Source organism: Vipera berus (assembly GCF_964194415.1).
Source record: "Vipera berus genome assembly, chromosome: Z".
NCBI lineage: Eukaryota > Metazoa > Chordata > Lepidosauria > Squamata > Viperidae > Vipera > Vipera berus.
This window is the reverse complement of record NC_138205.1, coordinates 8,692,305-8,714,875: the sequence shown is the minus strand read 5'-3', so window position 1 is coordinate 8,714,875 and position 22,571 is coordinate 8,692,305. Positions and strand designations below refer to the sequence as shown.

The 22,571-nt window shown below is 47.3% G+C and overlaps 2 protein-coding genes across 2 annotated transcripts in view; one reads left to right on the top strand and one right to left on the bottom strand.

Moving 5' to 3' along the window:
- Positions 1 to 9,570, top strand: part of LOC308678362 (multifunctional procollagen lysine hydroxylase and glycosyltransferase LH3-like) — a 52,237-nt gene extending 42,667 nt beyond the window's left edge. The window contains exons 14-19 of the mRNA XM_081345500.1: positions 1,096 to 1,209; positions 1,752 to 1,817; positions 1,909 to 2,013; positions 3,484 to 3,630; positions 5,993 to 6,118; positions 7,246 to 9,570. Of these exons, the coding sequence (XP_081201626.1) occupies positions 1,096 to 1,209; positions 1,752 to 1,817; positions 1,909 to 2,013; positions 3,484 to 3,630; positions 5,993 to 6,118; positions 7,246 to 7,401 (714 nt within the window). The 3' untranslated portion in view covers positions 7,402 to 9,570. The remainder of the gene's footprint in view (positions 1 to 1,095; positions 1,210 to 1,751; positions 1,818 to 1,908; positions 2,014 to 3,483; positions 3,631 to 5,992; positions 6,119 to 7,245) is intronic.
- A 976-nt stretch (positions 9,571 to 10,546) lies between these two features.
- LOC308678361 (rho guanine nucleotide exchange factor 15-like) overlaps positions 10,547 to 22,571 on the bottom strand; it is a 65,186-nt gene continuing 53,161 nt past the window's right edge. Inside the window, exons 11-16 of the mRNA XM_081345499.1 lie at positions 21,444 to 21,536; positions 20,347 to 20,501; positions 18,981 to 19,145; positions 17,704 to 17,789; positions 16,641 to 16,742; positions 10,547 to 12,135 (exon numbers count right to left, since the gene is read on the bottom strand). Of these exons, the coding sequence (XP_081201625.1) occupies positions 11,948 to 12,135; positions 16,641 to 16,742; positions 17,704 to 17,789; positions 18,981 to 19,145; positions 20,347 to 20,501; positions 21,444 to 21,536 (789 nt within the window). The 3' untranslated portion in view covers positions 10,547 to 11,947. The remainder of the gene's footprint in view (positions 12,136 to 16,640; positions 16,743 to 17,703; positions 17,790 to 18,980; positions 19,146 to 20,346; positions 20,502 to 21,443; positions 21,537 to 22,571) is intronic.

The following is a 22,571-nucleotide window of genomic DNA, read 5'->3' as shown; positions in this document are numbered from 1 at the left end:
ACTGGATAACCTCTTCACACTTTACAACGGTTGCAGTGTCCCATGGTCATGTGATCAACATTCATGACCTGCCCTGCTGACTTCCCACAAAGTCGTTGGGGAAGCCTGCAGAGAAGATCAAAAATCACTCTGGTAAATTGCTTGCAGTCCTGCCTCTTTTTCTTCCAAGGAGCCTGGCTACAGAGTGCTCCCTCGCACGCACCTGCAACACCACCCTCACCTGGCAGCAGCCCCCCTGGCTCTGCCACACTTGCACCGCGCTACAGCAGTCACTTACCTGTCGATTGGCCTGTTTGTGAGCCTGTCTGGGACACGCGACTTCCTGCTGGCTTCCCCATTGACTTGTTGGGAGCTAGCAGAAGATTGCAAGGAGGTCCTTGCTTAACAATCCATGATCCTTGCTTAACCAATGCAACAGCGACTGATGGGATTGCCGCCACTAAGCGATGTGGTCATGTGACACCTCATTTTACAACTGCATTGCTTAGCAGTGGAACCTCTGCTCCCAATTACTACAGTTAAACAAGGACTACCTGTAGTTTGGGCAGTTTTATAAGCCATTTACTCTTACCTCCCGCAGGTACTGTTTTGACCCTATTTTTAAGGAGTAGAAATTTCCTCCAGACCGAAATATACTCTAAAGTGATGTTTGTTAACCTTGATAACTTTTAAGATGTCTGGACTTCAACTCGCAGAATCCCGCAGCCAGCCTTGAAGTCCATACTTCGCAAAGTTATCAAAGTTGAGAAATGCTGCTCTAGAATCTTATTCTAAAACTCTGCAGAACAAGCACAGGACATATGTGAAAGATATCTGTGTATATTTATATTTATGTTTATCTTTACATTTATGTTTAGTCTCTCTATATGTCGATAGATAGAGATATAGATATAGATATAGATATAGATATAGATATAGATATAGATATAGATATAGATGATATAGATATAGATATAGGTCATCTATATATCTACATCATCTATATCTATATTTATATTTATTTCAAACATCTTTGGTATCCCCTGGCATGTGGGCGCTTGGGACCACAAGGTCATACACATTTGGCCTAAATTTGGTCCTTCCTCTCCTTTTCAGAGCATCTTTCTCCATATCAGTAATCGGGATGATTTTGGACGTCTCCTTTCCACCAGTAGATACAACATCTCCCGCCTACATCCTGAGCTCTGGCAGATTTCTGAGAATCCCATGGTGAGTGGTCCCAGTAATTCCAAGTTGCACAGGATGAGGCCCTTTTCTCCCAATCTCACACCTACACCTCTGCGCCTAGATCTGGGAGGATTTCTCTGGAAGGGGGAGAGGTTGCATGCTGATGGGACTACTCTTGCAATTTCCAGAGCATTACGGGAAATCCAGATGAACTCCCCAGGTGGCTGTCCCTTGAGCTTCCCACCATGTCCAAGGCCCTCTGAGAATTCTGGGAATTGTAGTTTCAGAGTATCTGAAAGGGCCCCATTTGGGGAAGGCAGAGATGTGATGGCAAGAGATTAAATTTTTACTCCAGGACTGGATTGCCTGGCACACCTTAGGCTAGGACAGAGGGAGGCAACCTTGGCTCTTTTATGACTCATGGACTTCAACTCCCAGAATTCCTGAGCCAACAATTCTGGGAGTTGAAGTCCATGAGTCATAAAAGAGCCAAGGTTGCCTACCCCTGGGCTAGGAGATGCATTTCCTGGTTATTATGATAATTCTAAACGACTCTGTTCTTATTTTGTTCCTTCCTTGGACAGGACTGGCAGGAGAAATATATCCACGAAAACTACTCCCGCGTTCTTGAGGGAGAATTTTTTGAGCAGGTGACTGTCTCTCTTTTCCCTGGTCTTCTTGAGTTGCTGATTTTGCTCTCTCAAACTTCCTTCGCTCATCGTTTCTTCTTCCCATTGGCAGCCTTGCCCTGATGTTTACTGGTTTCCTGTGTTCACCGATCAGATGTGCGACGAGCTCGTGGAAGAGGTGGAACACTTTGGCCAGTGGTCTGGAGGAAAACATGAGGTGAGACTGTCCTAGCCTTTTCCTCCAGCAAGATGACCACTGTTCAGGTTGCTTCATTTGGAAGAAGGCTGAGGAGAGTTGGGAAGAGGGGTCAAAGAAGGCTTGCAGAATGATGAGGGACTTCAGACACCTTAGAACATGGCTGTCAACTCGTCACGTCACGTGACTTGTCACGATGTATCACGACTCTTTTTGCATTGCCGGCAATGGTGGGTGTGGCTTTGGTATAAAGAAACCAGTCTGCAGGCCGGCAGTTTGACACCCCTAGCTTACAACAAAAAAAATTGGGACTCTGAAGGTTAAAACAAGGTGTAACTGAGGTGTAGGGCAGTTCACGAAAATGTCAAAAGAAATCAAGATGGGGACTATTCCTTTTATGTGTGTTGGATGTAAAACACGAGTTGTGCTTCACACACACAGTCATGGCCACCATCATTTTTTGGCCCTTTTCATCTGATGGACAAGGTGTATAAAATAGAACATAATATGGTGAAGGAGGAAGACTAGATTTGGGGTGCCTCCAAGCCCACCTCTTATCCACCCCCCACCACCCCCCAATATGGAGACTGGAAGCCGAGTCAGAAGAGATGAAAGGACAAGCTCCATAATTTATGGAATTTCTTGCTTACAAGCCAGGGGGGCAGTACTTACAAGCCAGTGGATGACTTTCATGTGCGAGGCACACAAATGAAAAAGAAGCCATCGGTCTCCCAGTTTGAAGGTGGATCGTTTGTAGAAAACTGGCTTGGCCCAGTTCCTGAACCATCTTCTTAAAGGGTCTTCCTGGATTCTACGTCCCTGTCAATCTTTTGAGGTAGTCCAAACCAGGAAACCAAAGCAAAATCATGCATACTAATATTACTGTCAATCATCCCGTTGGCATATGTAGCAAAAGAAACTCCTGGGACATTATTTTACCAAGAGTATTAACTTTACTGATAATTCCACATAGGCACAAAAGAAGTGAAGCCAGTTCGGAGGTTTCTGTGCACGAAGTAGCCTAGTTTAAAATCCCCTTTTCTCTCCTGGGCCACCCACTGTGCATTGTCCACCAATGAATTGTCGTCAGCTTGTTTTGGGAAATGATCTTTCAATCTTCTTGAGCATCAGGACGTTGCCAGGCGACAATCGGTTCTTGCATTCCACGATTCCCTCCTTTGCATTCCAAATCTACCCCTATTTCTGTTGTCTGCTTGCGAGGAGGGGGTGCGTAGTGAGTCAAGCATGGCAATTGCTTTTGTTGTAAGGTGAAAGTAACCAAATCTTCCAAGTTTGAAAGGGCTTCCCCCTCCTCTGTCTTTACGGTCCAAAAAAGTAGAGAGGGTCAGTACTGAGATACTGTCTCCGCACCCCTTCCTGCTCTGGGTTCAAGATTTCCCTTATCCGACTAGGCTACGGCTCTTCCTTCTGTCTCTCAAGGTTCTTTTCACACCCTATCACAATTCCTCCAGTTCTGCATCTCCCCTCTAGGACACTCGGCTGGTTGGTGGCTACGAGAACGTCCCTACTGTTGACATTCATATGAACCAAATTGGCTTCGAGAAGGAGTGGCTGCAGTTCTTGAGGGACTACATTGCCCCGGTCACAGAAAAGTTCTTTCCAGGCTACCACACCAAGGTAACACCTGCATGTCTGAAGGTTACCAAAGGCAGAGTGAAGATACAGAAAGCAGCAGCCCCCAAACTTTTGGGTACCAGGGACCGGTTCTGTGGAGAGATATTTTTTCCCCGGGCCGGAGGGGGCGTGGTTTCATGTATTGCCTGCATCCCATGGATTGGGCTTTGCTTGTTCGCGTGGACCGGTTTCTGGCATGCTGCGGACTGGTGCAGGTCCACGGACCAGAGGTTGGGGACCTCTGTTCTACAGGATGTCTGTTGCAATTTCTACAAAGTAATTGGGGCCCCAACTGTTTGCTTTTCCCCCACCACTTGTCATGAGGCTGTGTCGCTTAGTCAGGGACGCAGTTCCGGCAGTCCCAGTTGTCGTTATGTTCAGAGGATTGCTGGGATTGTTAAGTGAGGATCTCATGGGGCTGCAACTTCAGACTTCCTGCTGGCTTTCCCATTGACTTTGCTTATGAGAAGCTGTCAGGGAAACATCAAAAATTCCCGTCACGTGATCATTACAAAGCTGGAACTCTGAGGACCAATTGTAAGTTCCTCTCATTCAAGATTATCGCATCTTTGACTGATTGCTGATCAAGGAGTCGTAACTTGAAGACTATGTCTACAGTCATCCCAGTCAGATTCAAATCTAGCAGCTAGATTTGCCTACATAAAAGTTTAGTTATTTTTTACTTTGTTTTGAGCTTTATTTAAGGGGGGGAATAGCATTGGGTGAGCACAAGACTTCTGATTTATTTAGGGCTGAATGTAATGGGCAATACCCTCTCCTCTGAATGGGCTAAATCAGTGCCACTTGGGTTGTAATAAACTCAACTGATTTTATAAGGATCAGGTTTAAGATTCTTCTCCTAAAATTTTCTGTGTCCTTTTCACAATTGGCCGCATCTGTTTCCTTTGGGTATTATTTTCATTTCCCAGAATGCACTAGATCAGGGCTTTTCAACCTTTTCATCCATTGTACCACTTTTAGGATATGGCAACATCCAAGTACCACCAGTCGCCTAGCAAGGTGTCAAAAACTTGATGACCCCCCCCCAAAAAGGAAAAAAGTGATGAAGTACAGGTAGTCCTTGACTTACAACAGTTCGCTTAGTGACTGTTTGAAGTTACAATGGCACTAACAAAAATGCCCCCCAAGCCACAGCCGAGCAAGACACCTGCCTGCCCGCCCGGCGGCGGTGCTCTTCCTCCTGTCCGAGGTTTTCATTGTTGTGAGCATTTCTGTTGAGGCTTGGCAGCAGGGATGAGGTGGCGGGGGTGTTTGGTTTTTATTCCCCCCATCTGCTGGGTGGTTGCAGCAGGTTTTGGTCACTTCACATGACCCTGGGACACTGTGACCGTCATAAATATGAATCAGTTGCCAAGCATCTAAATGTAAATCACAGGACCCTGGAGATGCTGCAACATTCCAGCTGATCGGCGCTTCTTCTGGGCTTAGCAGAAGCGCCAGGATCAGTGCCGAGCTCCAGCTGGAGCCTGGCGCTGATCCTGGCGCTTCCGCTGAGCCCTGACAGCCCCGAAGAAGCGCCGATCCTGGCGCTTCCGCTGAGCCCTGACAGCCCTGCAGCTCCAGCCATCTCTTGCTCAGGCTTGTGCGGTGCTGTGTCTGGTTCAGCTCATTCCCCTTCCCCGCTACCACTTTTCTAAGATGGTCGCGTACCACCTGCCAGGTGCCAATGTACCACAGATGGTACCCGTACCCCTGGTTAAAAGCCCTGCACTAGATCAAAACTATTCCAGTTTTGGGTATGGGGGTCTTATGGGAAACCTCAGTTTTTGAATGAACACATTTTATTTAAAAGCCTAAACTTTGGTGGGCTGCATCGTTTCATCAGATCATACAAATGCCTTTTAATAAAATTTGTTTACCGGGGGGGGGGGGGGGAAGTGCTGCAGATTCTTAATTCAGCCCCAACTGTAAGCCAGAACCCCTGTTAATACAGTTTACCAACGTTGGAAAGGTTCTTGAAGAATTAAAGGTATAGTATGTGTATGCACGACATAAAATGAATATGTTCAGTTCCTGGAAAGAACATGGCAACCTTTAAGTTTTCATATGAAGAGTATGACAATTATTACTGGCATATTATGGAATTTTTTTTTTCACTTCCCGGCCCAACTTTGTCTCCCAAAAAGCTACCTGCTTAACTTTTTCAATATCAGCCTGGTGCTGTCAGCTACTGACTTTTTGCTCCCCACCCAGCAGTTTTTTGAGATCTGCCAGTGGCAAGAACATAACTTGAGCGTGTTGTACTTGGAGTGAATATGATCGCCCCATGTCAGGCAGGTTTTACACAGGTATCCCATTCTCTACCCTGCCTTCAGGTGCTAACCCTGGTTTCTCCTCTTCTCAGGCTCGCGCCATCATGAACTTCATGGTCCGATACCGTCCGGATGAGCAGCCTTATCTTCGCCCCCATCATGATTCTTCAACTTTCACCATCAATGTTGCTCTTAACCACAAAGGGATAGACTACAAGGTGAGTGCCCTGGGAGGGCAGGTCTCCTGCGTGAAGCGCTGGGTCTCCCTGTGCGTGGCTTGGTTTTGGGTGCTTTGGAGCTGTGAAGAGAATGAGGATGGGATTTAGGGTTTCAACAATTCTCGGGGGTGAAACGATTTGAACTTGGCCGCGTTGCACAAATTTAAGTTTATGTTTGGGGATCCAATCTGGGCTGGTCTCCTGGACCCTAAGTTTTGTCTTCTGAGCTTTAGACTAGTGCTGGAGCCCATCTTCAGAGAATTTCTCGCTAGCAGAGCATCTGCTTTGGGCCATTCTGTGTGTAGTGTTTATATGGTGCCTGTTGTATGTGGCTTTTTAGATGTTGATTGGGGTGTTGGTGGCTGGCTATTAAGTCATTGGCTGTTGTTTTCTTGTGCTGTCAAGCCCTCGCCTCCTAAGTACTTGAAAAGCTGGTGGTAAATCAGCACTCCTGTTGACTGATGAGGTTTCCCAGGCTTCAATCACTTCCCTGGCTGTTTTTGTACCTGCTCGTCCAACAATCTTAATAGCTGCAAAATCAAATGTATGCCCTTGTTCATTACAGGACTCTTTTGCATTACTTTTTTTTTTGCATTTTAGTATTCAGTGGCTATGGGTCCATAGTTTAAGGATTGATATTATAGTTAGGCCATGTGTAACTGACAGACTGGATGCCAAATTGTGATTTTAATATAGCTTTTATCTGTTATTATTTTACTCTAGAATTTTAACTGGATATTCATTTAGTGTTTTTATTTGGCCTCTGGTCTTTGACTGTAATAAACTTAAACCTGAAATAGTGTGGATTGAAGATTGGATCGTGCAACATTATCCTGGGACACGTATATTCGCCTTCATTCATCAGTTTATGTTTGCCTGATGGATGCACAATGGGCCACGTGGTCAGTGTTAACTTTTAACAACTACAAAGATAAACCTTCTCTAGGATGGTCTTGGTGCCATTGCATCCATATATCTTACTGCTGGTTGTCCTCTTCTGTTTCCTTCCATTTTTCCCAGCATGATAGACCTCTCAAGAAGGCCCGGTCTTTGCATAATACCTATAAACTAATGATCATTTGAACCTGGTCTCTTGTCTGTCTAAAATGGTTCTCTTTGCCCCCTAGGGAGGCGGTTGCCGATTTCTCCGCTACGATTGCCAAGTGGAATCTCCCCGCAAGGGATGGAGCCTGATCCACCCGGGACGTCTCACCCATTATCACGAAGGTCTGCCCACCACTTGGGGCACTCGCTACATCATGGTTTCCTTTGTGGACCCCTAACGCTGGCAACCGCTGGCTCCCCCCTCCAGCCCATGGATCATCGAGGACACCATGGCGAGAGAGGCGCAAAAAACAGGGGTCTCTCTCTCTGTCTCTCTCCAGCTTCGTTGCCACTAAGTGCCTTCAAAAAGCAGAGAAAGGGACAGCCGGTTTCCAAGTGCAAATGGACTGTCGCTGCTTGGCCCTTCATCTTTGGTTACCACTAGCATCAGGAGCCACTGTTGCCTTCCTTCCATCATCTCCCATTGCCCCAAGATTGGAGAGGCTGTTCCGCTCTTGGGCCAGTTGTTACTTGATCAGGGTCTGTTCCAAGGCCTGTCCCCAATCCCGATGGCTCAGCCTTCAAAGAATTCTTACTGTGCTAAAGAAGAGCAGCCTCGTTGGGCTAAGTCTCTCCATAGGATGGGTTGGAGGTTGTTGTTCAGTTAAGATGCATCGGATTCTTTGCAACCTCATGGACGGTAGCATGCCAGCCCCCACACACCCCTCCCTCTGGTGTTCCACTGTCTCCCGGGAGTTTGTCCAAATTCATGTTCGTTGCGTGGATGACACAATCGAACCATCTCATTCTCTGCAGTCCCCTTGTCCCTTTGCTTTCCCAAATATCAAGTCTTTTCCAAGGAGACTTTTTCTCTTCTCATTTCGTGGCCAAAGTATTTGAGCTTCAGCTTCAGTATCTTTTGTCTTTCCAAAGAACAGGCAAGGTTGATGTCCTTTGGGATTTATTGACTGGATGTCCGTGCAGTCCGAGGGACTCGCAAAAGTCTTCCCCAGCACAATTCGAAAGCGCCATAGGATGGGATACAAAGCCGAATTCTTCCCTGCCAGAAGTCCAGAATTTCATCTCTTCCGCTCCCGATTTTCTCCCAAGCTACGATCTGCCAGCGAGCCGAGTTCTCTCCGAATCCAATTTTGGCATAATTGGGGGGGGGGCCTCAAGATCTGGGTGCTGGTGAAACAAGAAAGGTGCTTCAGCCCAATTCTCATGCACGAGAAGATCGGGAAGGGGCTGGAAGTCCTGTCCTGGGGGGGTGAGGGGTTTCCTTTTTTTTTTAATACAACAAAAAAGCTCCAGGAAGTCAAAAGAAGCAATGAAGAAAGAACATAGCTATGTGTCTATCCAGGTCACAGTTGTCCCAAAGGTGCTCGTTTCAGGAGGCAACTGGACTTTCTTGTTTTTCCTTTGAAGACATTTCGCTTCTCGTCCAAGAAGCTTCTTCAAGGTCTGACTGGATGGTGGGAAATGGAAAAGCACCTTTGGAAACAACGAAGAAAGACAGATATCATTGGTTTTTCTTCATTCTTCATTGGTGGAGACCCTTCCCTATAGGCATGCCTCTTGACTCAGTTGGCTGGGAAAGAGGGAGGGAGGGAGGGAGGGAGGGAGGGAGAGAGGGAGGAGGACATGGGAGGCTAAGGACAGTTACAAATCACCCCACCTAAAAAAAAGACACTCAATGCATTTTCAAATTCCTAAGAATCTTAAGCAGTGTAATGGGAGCAGCGACACCACTCGCTTCTTAATTTTCCAGCGCTGGCTAGAATCCCAGGGCTAAAAAAGTCTTTCGGTCATGTTACATAAAGGCTGGCTTGTATCTGTTTGACAGCTAAGAGACTCTCATTCGAGATGGCTTCTTTCCATTCTTTGAGCCTTGTGGCTCTCTGTGGCAGCTCACAGCCTTGTGTAGCAATACTCTCACAATACTGCGCGCCATGGGCTTATCGGTCCATGCAGACGGAGGGGTGGCAGTGTGCGAGCCGTGTCCTGTACTACGAAGCGTGCTTTAAATTATTTCCTGTTTGACAGCACACTAAATAAAGCTCCATTTTAAAAAGAGGCAGGCATGCTCCGCCTTATTCGAGAAGGGGAAAAATAAAAAGTATTTACAACCCGGGCTGTGCTTTGGTTCAAGATCGTTAGGCTAGTCAAGATCACTGGAAGAGATTGTAGAGGTCAGCTACTTAATGGGGAATCCACTGAAACATCTCTAGCAGAAGAGTCTAGTCTGAAGATCTTTAGCGAAGACCGGGCTGTTTCATGTGGCTGTCTGTTCCACCGGCTAACAGCCCATAATTCATCCTTCCTGACACCTAGCCTCCATCTACCACTTTAATCAAATGTTTTTAGATGTTTGTAATGATACGAGGCTGTTGTGCATGAGCTAAACCGGTGTTGTCAACCTTGGCTGGTTTAAGATGTGTGGAATTCCAACTCCCAGAAGCCCGCACATCTTAAAACCTGCAGATGTTGACAAATACTGAACTAAACGAAGGGATCAGCTTGCCTTCCAGAATCTCCGAGCCAGGAATTCTAAATCAGTTGGAAATTCTTAAAATTTCCAATGGGCAGAAAACCAGCCCAGCCATTCAAGAGATCCATCACTATTTTTTTTTTCCTTCTGGAACCAGCCATGCCACTTCTTGTTTCTGCAACTGGAACAACTGAGCCATCCGTTCAAAGCTTTCCCTGCCAAGGCAGCCGAACAATACTCCTTTTAGCACCAGCCAACAGGAGCGAGCTCAGCCCAACAAAGTGAATTTTACACAGAAGCCTTTATTCTTATCTCCAGTTGCAAACCTGAAATACAATCCTGAACTGGAATATTAGGAATTCTCCTATGGCTGGCTCGTAGCTCAGTTTTGAACCTGGAGGGCCCCATATAGTTCATACAACCTATTAAGCCAACTGGTGATTTGATCCCTTCAGGCTTCATTTAAAAGGAACCATTTTGGTTTAGTGGATTTGCTATTTTGGTCAAATTTCAGTCCCAGCAATAACAGACTATTTTTATTTAGTAAAAGATAAAGGTAAAAGTTCCCCCGCACATGTGTGCTAGTCGTTTCCGACTCTAGGGGCCGGTGCTCATCTCCGTTTCAAAGCCGAAGAGCCAGCGCTTGTCCGAGGATGTCTCCGTGGTCTTGTGGCCGGCATGACTAGACGCCAAAGATGCACGGAACACTGTTACCTTCCCACCGTGGTGGTTCCTATTTTTCTACTTGCATTTTTTACGTGCTTTCGAACTGCTAGGTTGGCAGAAGCTGGGACGAGTAACGCGCTCACTGTTACGCGGCACTCGGGATTCGACCCGCCAAACTGCCGACCTTTGATCGACAAGCTCAGCGTCCTAACCCACTGAGCCACCGCGTCCCTTTTTATTTAGTAGGGAGAAGCCAAAAAACTAAAAGCAAGCACTGGCATGTTTTGTCCATCTGTATTTTTTTTTTAAAAAAAAGGCCGTTTGGGATAAAAAAAATGAGAGGTGACACACCGCAAGCAAATATGGCACAGAATAAATTAAAATACAATCTCCTCTGCTTCCCCCCAACCCCCCAAAGCCAAAACTCCTCCAGCTCAAGAGTTAAAGAGGGCAACACATGTAATAAATATGAGCCGATCCGTGGTGAGCTTTCCAAACCGGGAGCAAGGACGAGAAATTCCCAGTTTTTGCAAAGGAGCAGAATCCAGGATAGTCAGGCAGGTTAGCATGAAGGAGAAAAGTTTGTTGAACTCTTGAGGGTGGGAAGAAGAGTTAGAATAAGCTGGGTCCACAGAGTCCTAGATTCCTGGCCTCGGAAAGGACAGGAACTGAGGTAGAGGACGGTGCTCACCTGAGCCCAGGTTAAGGACCACTGGGAAGGTTTGAAGTATTGGCTGTGACAGCACCATGTTCAGGATAAGGATATTGGTAACACCAGTGTGGATCCCGTTTGCAAGACGCATTATATTGGGGCGGGGGAGAGGAAGCCTGTTCTGCCTACCAGAGTTCTACCAGCGAAGGGCAAGGCACACACACGTATCGACATAGATGAAGTACAAACCAGCCTGCCACCAGCCCCAAAACAAGGCTACAGGTGGTAGGCCTGAATCGTTACATGTATTTGAACAGGTGGATAAGTCATTGGAAAAACGGTGGGGCAAGTAGAACACCTGCTCAGGTCGAACGGAGCCTCCTGGTTAAACACGAGACAATAATCCATTTGATCATATCTCAGATCCGGGAACCTCCTAAAATATGGCACCGTGGCTATCTCAAGGTACAAGATGAGTCTGCAAGATCAAGTGTCGCCTCTTTACGCCAATCCTCTGGGAAGGCTCATGGTCATCCCTCAAGAATACTGAGATGCCAAGCAGAGTCAGAGGAGTTAGGACGCAACTTGGGAACAATCGGAACCGGACGTCGCCAAGTCTGTAAACTGCAATGCAACTGAAAATGCAGTTTGTCGCCCCCTTCTGGCAGAAGGGGCGTGTTTGAAGTAATGCCTTTGCTGCCCCTACTGGCTAGCTTATGGCGTTGCAGCTGCCATAAACTTCAGACAGTCAACTGTTGGGCATACTTGCATCTCTCTCTTCCGCTCTCTCACCCTTCAGCAGCCTTTCAGCTGAAACACAACTGCTCTCTACCATCCTCCCGGTCTTCAGCGCCCTCTTGAGGCAAATGTTGCTCCACGCCCAGCGAAATGGAAGTCGAACCTTGAGTCCAGCCGTGAGATTGATTGCAGGCTGGGTGTCCCCGTCACTTGCTTTGTTGACTGTGCGGTTTCAGTCTCAGGCTGAGCTGTACTTGCTTTTGACGCAATTGGTGCGCGTCAGCTGCAGCTGGCGAGCCACCTGGAGGACGCGGTAACGCTCGCGGAGGTTGCGGCGGCGTACGTGTTCGTTTGTGATCTCCTGCACGTAGCAAGAAGGGAACCAGCCCTTCTTCCCATCGGCTAGGCGTATGCCCTCGTACCAGCCTGTAGCATGGGGGGTGGGGGAGAGGAGAGGACAAAGGAGAGGAGAGGAAGGGAGAGAAGAGGAGAGGAGAGAAAGGAAAACAGAGGAGAGGAGAGGAAGATGAGATGAAAACAAAGGAGAGTAGACAAGACCAGAGCAGACGAGAGGAAGGGAGAGGAGAGAGAAGGGAAGAGGAGTGGAGAGGAGAGGAAGACAGAGGAGAGGAAGATAAGAGGAGATGAAAACAAAGGAGAGGAGACAAGAGCAGAGCAGACGAGAGGAAGGGAGAGGAGAGAGGAGTGAAGAGGAGAGGAAGACAGAGGAGAGGAGAGGAAGATAAGAGGAGATGAAAACAAAGGAGAGGAGACAAGACCAGAGCAGACAAGAGGAAGGGAGAGGAGAGAGAAGAGGAGTGGAGAGGAGAGGAAGACAGAGGAGAGGAGAGGAAGATAAGAGATGAAAACAAAGGAGAGGAGACAAGACCAGAGCAGACGAGAGGAAGGGAGAGTAGAGAAAAGGGAAGAGGAGTGGAGAGGAGAGGAAGACAGAGAAGAGGAGAGGAAGATAAGAGGAGATGAAAACAAAGGAGAGGTGACAAGACCAGAGCAGACGAGAGGAAGGGAGAGGAGAGAGAAGGGAAGTGGAGAGGAAGACAGAGGAGAGGAAGATAACAGGAGATGAAAACAAAGGAGAGGAGACAAGACCAGAGCAGACAAGAGGAAGGGAGAGGAGAGAGAAGGGAAGAGGAGTGGAGAGGAGAGGAAGACAGAGGAGAGGAGAGGAAGATAAGAGGAGATGAAAACAAAGGAGAGGAGACAAGACCAGAGCAGACGAGAGGAAGGGAGAGGAGAGAGAAGGGAAGAGGAGAGGAAGACAGAGGAGAGGAAGATAAGAGGAGATGAAAACAAAGGAGAGGAGACAAGACCAGAGCAGACGAGAGGAAGGGAGAGTAGAGAGAAGGGAAGAGGAGTGGAGAAGAGAGGAAGACAGAGGAGAGGAAGATAAGAGGAGATGAAAACAAAGGAGAGGAGACAAGACCAGAGCAGACGAGAGGAAGGGAAAGGAGAGAGAAGGGAAGAGGAGAGGAAGATAAGAGGAGATGAAAACAAAGGAGAGAAGACCAGAGCAGACAAGAGGAAGGGAGAGGAGAGAGAAAGGAAGAGGAGTGGAGAGCAGAGGAAGACAGAGGAGAGGAGAGGAAGATAAGAGATGAAAACAAAGGAGAGGAGACAAGACCAGAGCAGACGAGAGGAAGGGAGAGGAGAGAGAAGGGAAGTGGAGAGGAAGACAGAGGAGAGGAAGATAAGAGGAGATGAAAACAAAGGAGAGGAGACAAGACCAGAGCAGACGAGAGGAAGGGAGAGTAGAGAGAAGGGAAGAGGAGTGGAGAAGAGAGGAAGACAGAGGAGAGGAAGATAAGAGGAGATGAAAACAAAGGAGAGGAGACAAGACCAGAGCAGACGAGAGGAAGGGAGAGGAGAGAGAAGGGAAGTGGAGAGGAAGACAGAGGAGAGGAAGATAAGAGGAGATGAAAACAAAGGAGAGGAGACAAGACCAGAGCAGACAAGAGGAAGGGAGAGGAGAGAGAAGGGAAGAGGAGTGGAGAGGAGAGGAAGACAGAGGAGAAGAGAGGAAGATAAGAGGAGATGAAAACAAAGGAGAGGAGACAAGACCAGAGCAGACAAGAGGAAGGGAGAGGAGAGAGAAGAGGAGTGGAGAGGAGAGGAAGACAGAGGAGAGGAGAGGAAGATAAGAGATGAAAACAAAGGAGAGGAGACAAGACCAGAGCAGACGAGAGGAAGGGAGAGTAGAGAAAAGGGAAGAGGAGTGGAGAGGAGAGGAAGACAGAGAAGAGGAGAGGAAGATAAGAGGAGATGAAAACAAAGGAGAGGTGACAAGACCAGAGCAGACGAGAGGAAGGGAGAGGAGAGAGAAGGGAAGTGGAGAGGAAGACAGAGGAGAGGAAGATAAGAGGAGATGAAAACAAAGGAGAGGAGACAAGACCAGAGCAGACAAGAGGAAGGGAGAGGAGAGAGAAGGGAAGAGGAGTGGAGAGGAGAGGAAGACAGAGGAGAGGAGAGGAAGATAAGAGGAGATGAAAACAAAGGAGAGGAGACAAGACCAGAGCAGACGAGAGGAAGGGAGAGGAGAGAGAAGGGAAGAGGAGAGGAAGACAGAGGAGAGGAAGATAAGAGGAGATGAAAACAAAGGAGAGGAGACAAGACCAGAGCAGACGAGAGGAAGGGAGAGTAGAGAGAAGGGAAGAGGAGTGGAGAAGAGAGGAAGACAGAGGAGAGGAAGATAAGAGGAGATGAAAACAAAGGAGAGGAGACAAGACCAGAGCAGACGAGAGGAAGGGAAAGGAGAGAGAAGGGAAGAGGAGAGGAAGATAAGAGGAGATGAAAACAAAGGAGAGAAGACCAGAGCAGACAAGAGGAAGGGAGAGGAGAGAGAAAGGAAGAGGAGTGGAGAGCAGAGGAAGACAGAGGAGAGGAGAGGAAGATAAGAGATGAAAACAAAGGAGAGGAGACAAGACCAGAGCAGACGAGAGGAAGGGAGAGGAGAGAGAAGGGAAGTGGAGAGGAAGACAGAGGAGAGGAAGATAAGAGGAGATGAAAACAAAGGAGAGGAGACAAGACCAGAGCAGACAAGAGGAAGGGAGAGGAGAGAGAAGGGAAGAGGAGTGGAGAGGAGAGGAAGACAGAGGAGAGGAGAGGAAGATAAGAGGAGATGAAAACAAAGGAGAGGAGACAAGACCAGAGCAGACGAGAGGAAGGGAGAGGAGAGAGAAGGGAAGAGGAGTGGAGAGGAAGATAGAGGAGACAAGATGAGATGAGACAAGACCAGAGCAGACCAGAGGAGAGGAGGAGACAAAAAAAGGCAACTATCAAGACCTCTGCACCCTTTTCTGCACTTCAAAATTTTTGGGGAGACTGTCCTGTTGCTGTGTGAAGCTCCAACAAGCACATTCATACTGAATCAGCCCTGTCCCTGTTGTAAGTCCTCAACTTACAACCTTTCATCTAGTGATCGACTGCACTGAAAAAAGTGACTTAACTATATGACCCATTTTTCACACGACTGTTGCACCATTCCCGTCTTCACATGATCAACATCTAAGGCAATGTTTCTCACCTTTGGCGGGTAGGAATTCTGGGAGTTGAAGTCCAGGCATCTTGGAAAAGTTGCCAAGAGTGAGAAACACTGGTCTAGCCCCCCCTCCCCACCCAAAAAAACAACAACAACCCAGGAGCACCTTTTGTGACTCACAAATGTTATTAAAAGGCAGAAGCTCTCACCGGAACCCGTGAGGCTTTCTGCCTTTTTTTTAAAAAAAAATGAGTCAGAAAAGGTGCAAGCAGACTCCTGTTTTTATTTTGTTTTGGTTTGTTTTTTGCTACGCAAGGAAGGATGAGATTGAATATAATCCATACATTCTGTGCTGAGGTGGATAACGTACAGCTGGGGGATGGGGATTGGCTATAAAAGTCTATAGAGGCCTGGAGACTAAAACATACAAAGAACGGCTGCAGGACTTGGGTTTGGCTAGTCTTAAAGAAAAGAAGAAACGGGGTGACATGGTAGCAGTATTCCAGTATTTGAGGGGTTGCCACCAAGACGGGGGTCAAATTATTCTCCAAAGCACCAGAGGGCAGGACAAGAAACAACGGATGGAAACTAATCAAGGAGAGAAGCAACCTGGAATTAAGGAGAAACTTCCTAGCAGTGAGGAGAATTAACCAGTGGAACAGCTTGCCTTCAGAAATCGTGGGCGCTCCATCACTGGAGGTTTTTAAGAAGAGACTAGATCAGGGGTAGGCAACCTCGGCTCTTTTATGACTCGTGGACTTCAACTCCCAGAATTCCTGAGTCAGCATAGCTGACTCAGGAATTCTGGGAGTTGAAGTCCACGAGTCATAAAAGAGCCGAGGTTGCCTACCTCTGGACTAGATTGTCACTTATCTGAAATGGTATAGGTTCTCCTACTTGAAAAGGGGGATGGACTAGTAGACCTCCAAGGTCCCTTCCAGCTCTGCTCTATTCTAGGCCAATTATTACCCAATACTGCACAGTACGTGAGATGAAAGTTGAGTTTGCTCAAGGAGGCAACACAAACACACCCCTAGCAATTTGTGCTATCGCTTTTTTTTTCTCGGATGCTTACAGCCTAGCCTGGGATCTCCTGATGATCTCCCTTTCAAGTGCCGCTGAAGCAGCCCAGCGTTACACAGTCAGGATGGCCAATGTTCTAAAGGGTGGAGGGCCATTTTCTTCCATGGCACCCTCTCCGTGTTGGGGACTGCAGCTTGCAGGTGGCTGAGAATATGGGAAAGGTGCTGGAGACTCCGAAAGGACCTTGAAGGATCAAAGAGAATCCTTTAGCGGAGAATTCTGCTAAAAAAAACCCCAACGCCATCTTTTCGGCTAAGAAGCCCCACAGCCGAGGCTCCAATTTCGAAGTCGTTCCCGAGAAAGAAGAGAAAGGAACTGCAACGGTTAGGGAAGGTCAGATCCCAAGGCTCACCCTCGGTTTTGCGTAACACGTTGACGATGTCTGTTGGTTCGAGATTCAGCTCGTCTGCCTGGGCTGCGCTGTAGGACTCTGTGCACTGAACCTGGGGACAATCTGCGGAAAGGGAGGAGAAAAAAAAATAACTTAATAAATTTTTTTTGTTATGAAAATTACAAGAGGGAAAAAAGGGGAAAAAAAGAAGGAAAGGTATCAAGTGTCTATGTGGTGGTAGGGAATAAACTTCCTGGCCCCTTATGGATTTATTAAATTTATACCCCATTTTTTTCAATAACATGCGTCATGCATAGCACTCAGAATAGCAAGAGTTGGCAGGGACCTTGGAGGTCTTCTAGTCCAACCCCCCCCCCCAGCTCAAGCAGGAAACCCTATACCATTTCAGACCAATGGCTGTCCAATTTCTTCTTAAACACTTCCAGTGTTGGAGCATTCGCTGCTTCTGGAAGCAGGTTGTTCCACTGGTTAATTGTTCTCACTGTCAGGAAATTTCTCTTTAGTTCTAGGTTGCTTCTCTCCTTGATGAGTTTCCATCCGTTGCTTCTTGTCCTGCCTTTGGGCGCTTTGGAGAATAGCTTGACTTCTTCTTCGTGGCTGCCCCTGAGATATCGGAACACGGCTACCGTGTCACCCCTCGTACTTCTCTTCATTAAACTAGACACCCAATTCCTGCAACCATTCTTCCTATGTTTTATCCTCCTCTCCCATAATCATCTTTTTTGCTCTTCTGCTTCCTCTAGCCTGCAGCCTTAACCTTTAAAGCAAACTGGCCTTAGGTAAATTGGAAATTAGGAAAGGAAAAATCAACCCTGCCACAGAAAACCGAATTTAGCCTGAAAGGCAAAGCTGAAATTTGTTTGAAAGCTCAAAATACGAGAAATGGTGGTGTGCATTCCCATCTTGGTTATTTTAGCCTCCCCAGCACGAAGTGGACAAACCGCTGACAGATCCAGAAGCCGTGGAACAGCAATGTGACGTTCCTCAAGTTTACTAGCCTTTGAACAAGAAGCAGCAGAAGTGGGATAGGTGGGTTAAAAGGAACACAGCCAAAAGGTCTCACCCCAATCTTCATAGATGGTTTCCTGCTTGTTATTAGCCTGGGACTCACGGCATGGGAAAGCACCCATCCAGCGGTGCATATCGGATCTGGAAAAGACAGTTTCGGAGATACAGTGTTTGGATTTCATTCATTCATTCATTCATTCATTCATTCATTCATTCATTCATTCATTCAATAGGCTTCTCATCTACCAGATGCGACTGGATGACTAACAATGCATTGTAAACAATCCAAAGTATAATGATCAATAAAGCATTTAAAAAACAACAACACAACAGTCACCCTGAAAGCAAACCCCAGAATATCTGCAGATCAGTAGCAATAGCAACAACACTTAGACTTATATAAAGGTAAAGGTAAAGGTTCCCCCGCACATGTGTGCTAGTCATTTCCGACTCTAGGGGCCGGTGCTCATTTCCGTTTCAAAGCCGAAGAGCCAGCGCTTGTCCGAGGACGTCTCCGTGGTCATGTGGCCGGCATGACTAGACGCCAAAGGCGCACGGAACGCTGTTACCTTCCCACCGGAGTGGTCCCTATTATTCTACTTGCATTTTTACGTGCTTTCGAACTGCTAGGTTGGCAGAAGCTGGGACGAGTAACAGGCGCTCACTCTGTTACGCGGCACTCGGGATTTGACCCGCCAAACTGCCGACCTTCTGATCGACAAGCTCAGCGTCCTAACCCACTGAGCCACCACTTCATATTGCTTGACATACCACTTCATATTGCTTGACAGTCCTCTCTAAGGGGTTTTACAGAATCAGCCTATTGCCCTCAACGATCTGGGTCCTCGTTTTAACAGAAGGATGAAAAGCAGAGTCAACCTTGAGCTGGTCAGGATTGAACTCCTGGCAGTGGGCAGAGTTTGCTTGCAATACTGCATTGCAACCATTGCGCCACCACAGCTCCAGGAATATCTCCAGTTTTCCATTGGTTTCTGGCAAAAGAAACCCAAACCCACCACAACCTCCCATAGGAATACATTGATTCATTGAATGACCCCTGCATTTGCTTAACAACCAGTGCGAAAAAGTTCATAAAACTGGGTCCTGTCCTGTGACTGCCTCAATTTATGTCATGACTATGATGGAAATCCTGGGCTCCACCATAATAAGTCAAGGACTACCTGTACACATTCTTGATCTAGATTGAACGTTCAGCCCTCTGAAAAACAAAACAAAACAGGCTACACTGATCACCTCTCCCTTCTATTTATAAATGAGGCACACTTACTACCCCCTTTCCTAACTCTCTTCCCCCCGTATGTGGCTACTTACTGTGTCGGGGCGCGACAGAGGCGTTCACTACTCCGCCCTTGGTGGTTCTCCATCAATGTCAGATAGAAGCTGTTCTCCGCATTTTGGCTGCTGGAGGCGTCCTCGCAGCTCTGGGCCTGGACTAGAGAGCGATGGGCATAATCCAGCACCACAAAACGTTCTGAGCTGCAACAAAAGGCAGGAACAGATCCGGAAGAGAAGCAAATAAAATCCGTCAGTGAATCCAAACTCAAGTTTCTTTTCAAGAATTGTGGCTGACAACAGCTGCTCCCCCAGTGGCTGTTTCCCAGATGAATGGGCCTGCATATGGGGATCCACGTCAACCACTATGGAGATCTAGGACCTGCAGATGAATAGACCTAGTAGTTCCCCAACCACAGGAATCTGGTTTAGATCACTACAGTTCTCATCTAGGGAGTATAGAGAGATGCTAGAGCAATAGCAATAGCACTTAAGACTTATATACTGCTTCACAGTGCTTTCTAGCCCTCTCTAAGCGGTTTACAGAGTCAGCCTATTGTCTCCCAACAATCTGGCTCCTCATTTTACCAGCCTTGGAAGAATTGGAAGGCTGAGTTCAACCTTGAGCCGGTCAGGATCAAACAAACTCCTGATAAGAGAGCTGAATTATGCTGCAATACTGCATTCTATCCACTGCACCATCACAGCTCCTTTACTCATTCCACCTTGCCTGGTGGAATGACACTTTGCACCTGAGGCAGAAGTCTCTGTTTTGTTTTTTTGTTTTTTAAATGACAAGTTTCTAGGCCCCAAGATTTGAACAGGAGGCTTGGAAAGCAGGTCATGCTCCCCTCTCAAACTTGCAAAATTTGCAGAAGCAGAACCATAGTCCAAACTTCACTGCCCTCTCCAATTCTCCATCCCCTCAAAACTTGACCTTGGGGCAGAGGTGAAGTTTTGCCCCCCCCCTCCTCCTCCTCCTGCCTCTTCTATAGATACACCCAGGGCTTTTTTTCTTCATAGAATGCTCAGAACGGAGTTCCGGCACCTTTTTTGGATGGAACCTTGTAGGGTAGGCAAGGTGGGTTGTATGACATGTGTGAGTTCCAGCACCTTTTTCTCTTACAAAAAAAGCACTGGATACACCCCTTTTAATGCAGCCATGTGCAGACTAATTGTCCTGTTGCCAGAATTTTCGGCCTAAACCTAGGCCAGGGGTAGGCAACCTCGGCTCTTTTATGACTGGTGGACTTCAGCTCCCAGAATTCCTGAGCCAGCCTGGCTCAGTTTGGAAACCTCTCCCTTTCCCCTCAGCGTGGCTGGGTCAGGAATTCTGGGAGTTGAAGTCCACGAGTCATAAAAGAGCCGAGGTTGCCTACCCCTGACCTAGGCCTTAAGGGCTCACCTCTTGCGCTGAGTGACCAGCAGCAGGTCATTGAAGAGGAACAGGTAGATGGGGACAAGTTTGGGCTTGTTGCCAAAGATGGTGCCACGATGCACAACTTCCAGGAGCTCTCCTTGCTTTAGCAGCTGTCGGCTCTGAGAAATGATTGGAATGGCCTAAATCGGAAAGAGAATCATTAGAAAAAGTTCCTGGAAGCCATCTGGATTTTTGCAAGGAAGGAGAACAAAGATTCTCTGAGCAAATTCACAGATTAAGGCAGTGAATTTCTCAAACTTCGCAACTTTAAGATGTGTGCACTACAGCTCCCAGAATTCCTCAGCCAGTTTGGCTGGCTATGAAATTCTGGGAGTTGTAGTGCACACATCTGAACATGGCTGAAATTGAGAAACTTTGTGGTAGCTGGCTGTGCAATTCTGGAAACTGAAGTCCACACATAGTTGAAACAGAGTTGTATTGATTAAGATTGATTGATTGATTGATTGATTGGCTGGCTGGCTGGCTGACTGACTGACTGACTGACTGATAGATTGCCATCAAGTCATTTCTTACTCTTCTGCAAAATATATTCTAGGGGTATAATTTTATTTTCCAATTATCACGTTTGGGATTGCAGAGGGTTTAAGAAAGCCTGGTTTACATCATGGTTATTTTCTGATTTGGGTATTATCTTTGTGAATAAAGGACATTTTTCCCCCCTAGTTAATCTAAGGCAGTTTTTCCTGTGGACTTCAACTCCCAGAATCCCCCAGCCAGCGTAGCTGGGAGTTGGTCCATACATCTTAGAATCGCCAAGGTTGCAAAAACACTGGATTAGGGTATGCCAAGGCAGACAATCCTTTTAAGAGTGAGCTTGCCAAAAGGGCAGTCTTTAATGTGTAAAAACCTAGTTCCTCGTATCCCCTGAATTGTGTAATTTGAGGATCCCTTGCAGGAAAAATATCACCATGCCACCTCCTCCTAAATGCACAACCCCAGGCCGACGTATCTTCTCTTAAATTCCCCAATTCACGCAAGCACACTTAAGAGGGCCAGGGGGAGAAGCTGTGGCATGCTAGGACAAGCCCCCACAGAAGGACTCAAGGCAAACCCATTCAGACCTTCAGCTTGTCAAACTCAATCTTGCTGGCCGTGTGGATCAGCTCTTCCATATGACGCATCCGTCCGACCTCGGAGTTACATTCCTCTATGATCTAAAGAAGAGATTTGGAGATGTGGGACAGAAGAGAAGAGTCCATTTTTCTGAGGCTTTCTAAAGTTACTGACTGCCCTTCTCTCCCCCTCCCCCCCCCCCGAAGGAGGCTCAATGAAGCATCGATCCAAGCAAAAGCATTCTCCAAAATATGGTAAGGTGCCAACAAGACGTGTTTTTCTTTTTTCTTTTCATTAATTTTTTTTCTCTCTCCAGCATTTAGAAACACGGTAAAGGTAGTCCTCAACTTACAACAGTTCATTTAGTGAGCATTTAACATCACTGGGGGAAAAAAAGTGACTTATGACTGAATGTCTATGGAGATTCTCAGCCATCCAGGTCATGTTTGTCCCAGAGGTGCTTTTTCAGGAGGCAAAATGGACTTGCTTGTTTTTTCCTTTGAAGACATGCCTGGAAGCGGTCCGGGAATGGATGGGGAGGAACAGGCTTCAACTCAACCCGGACAAGACTGAATGGCTGTACATACCGGCATGTCAGGATATTCAGAGTATTCCATCTCTTAATATCGGGGGCGAGTTATTACCCCCCGTAGATAAGGCTCGCAACCTGGGTGTCCTCTTAGATTCACAGCTCTCCTTAGAAGATCACATAGGAGCTGTGACTAGGGGGGCTTTCGCTCAGGTTCGTCTGGTGCGCCAGCTGCGACCCTATCTGGACCTGGATGCCTTGCGTACAGTCACCCATGCACTTGTGACCTCTCGTCTTGACTACTGCAACGCTCTTTACATGGGGCTGCCCTTGAGAACCACTCGGAAGCTTCAGCTGGTGCAGAGTGCAGCTGCACGAATGCTTTTGGGGGTTTCCCGATACTCCCATATTACACCTCTGCTCCGTGAGCTGCACTGGCTTCCAGTTGCCTTCCGGGTGAAATTCAAGGTGCTAGTGATGACATACAAAGCCCTACATGGCTTGGGTCCGGATTACCTACGGGAGCACCTGCTGCCGGCGTCAACACCCCTCCGACCTGTGCGCTCCCACAGAGAGGGCCTCCTCAGGGTGCCACCGGTCAGAGAAT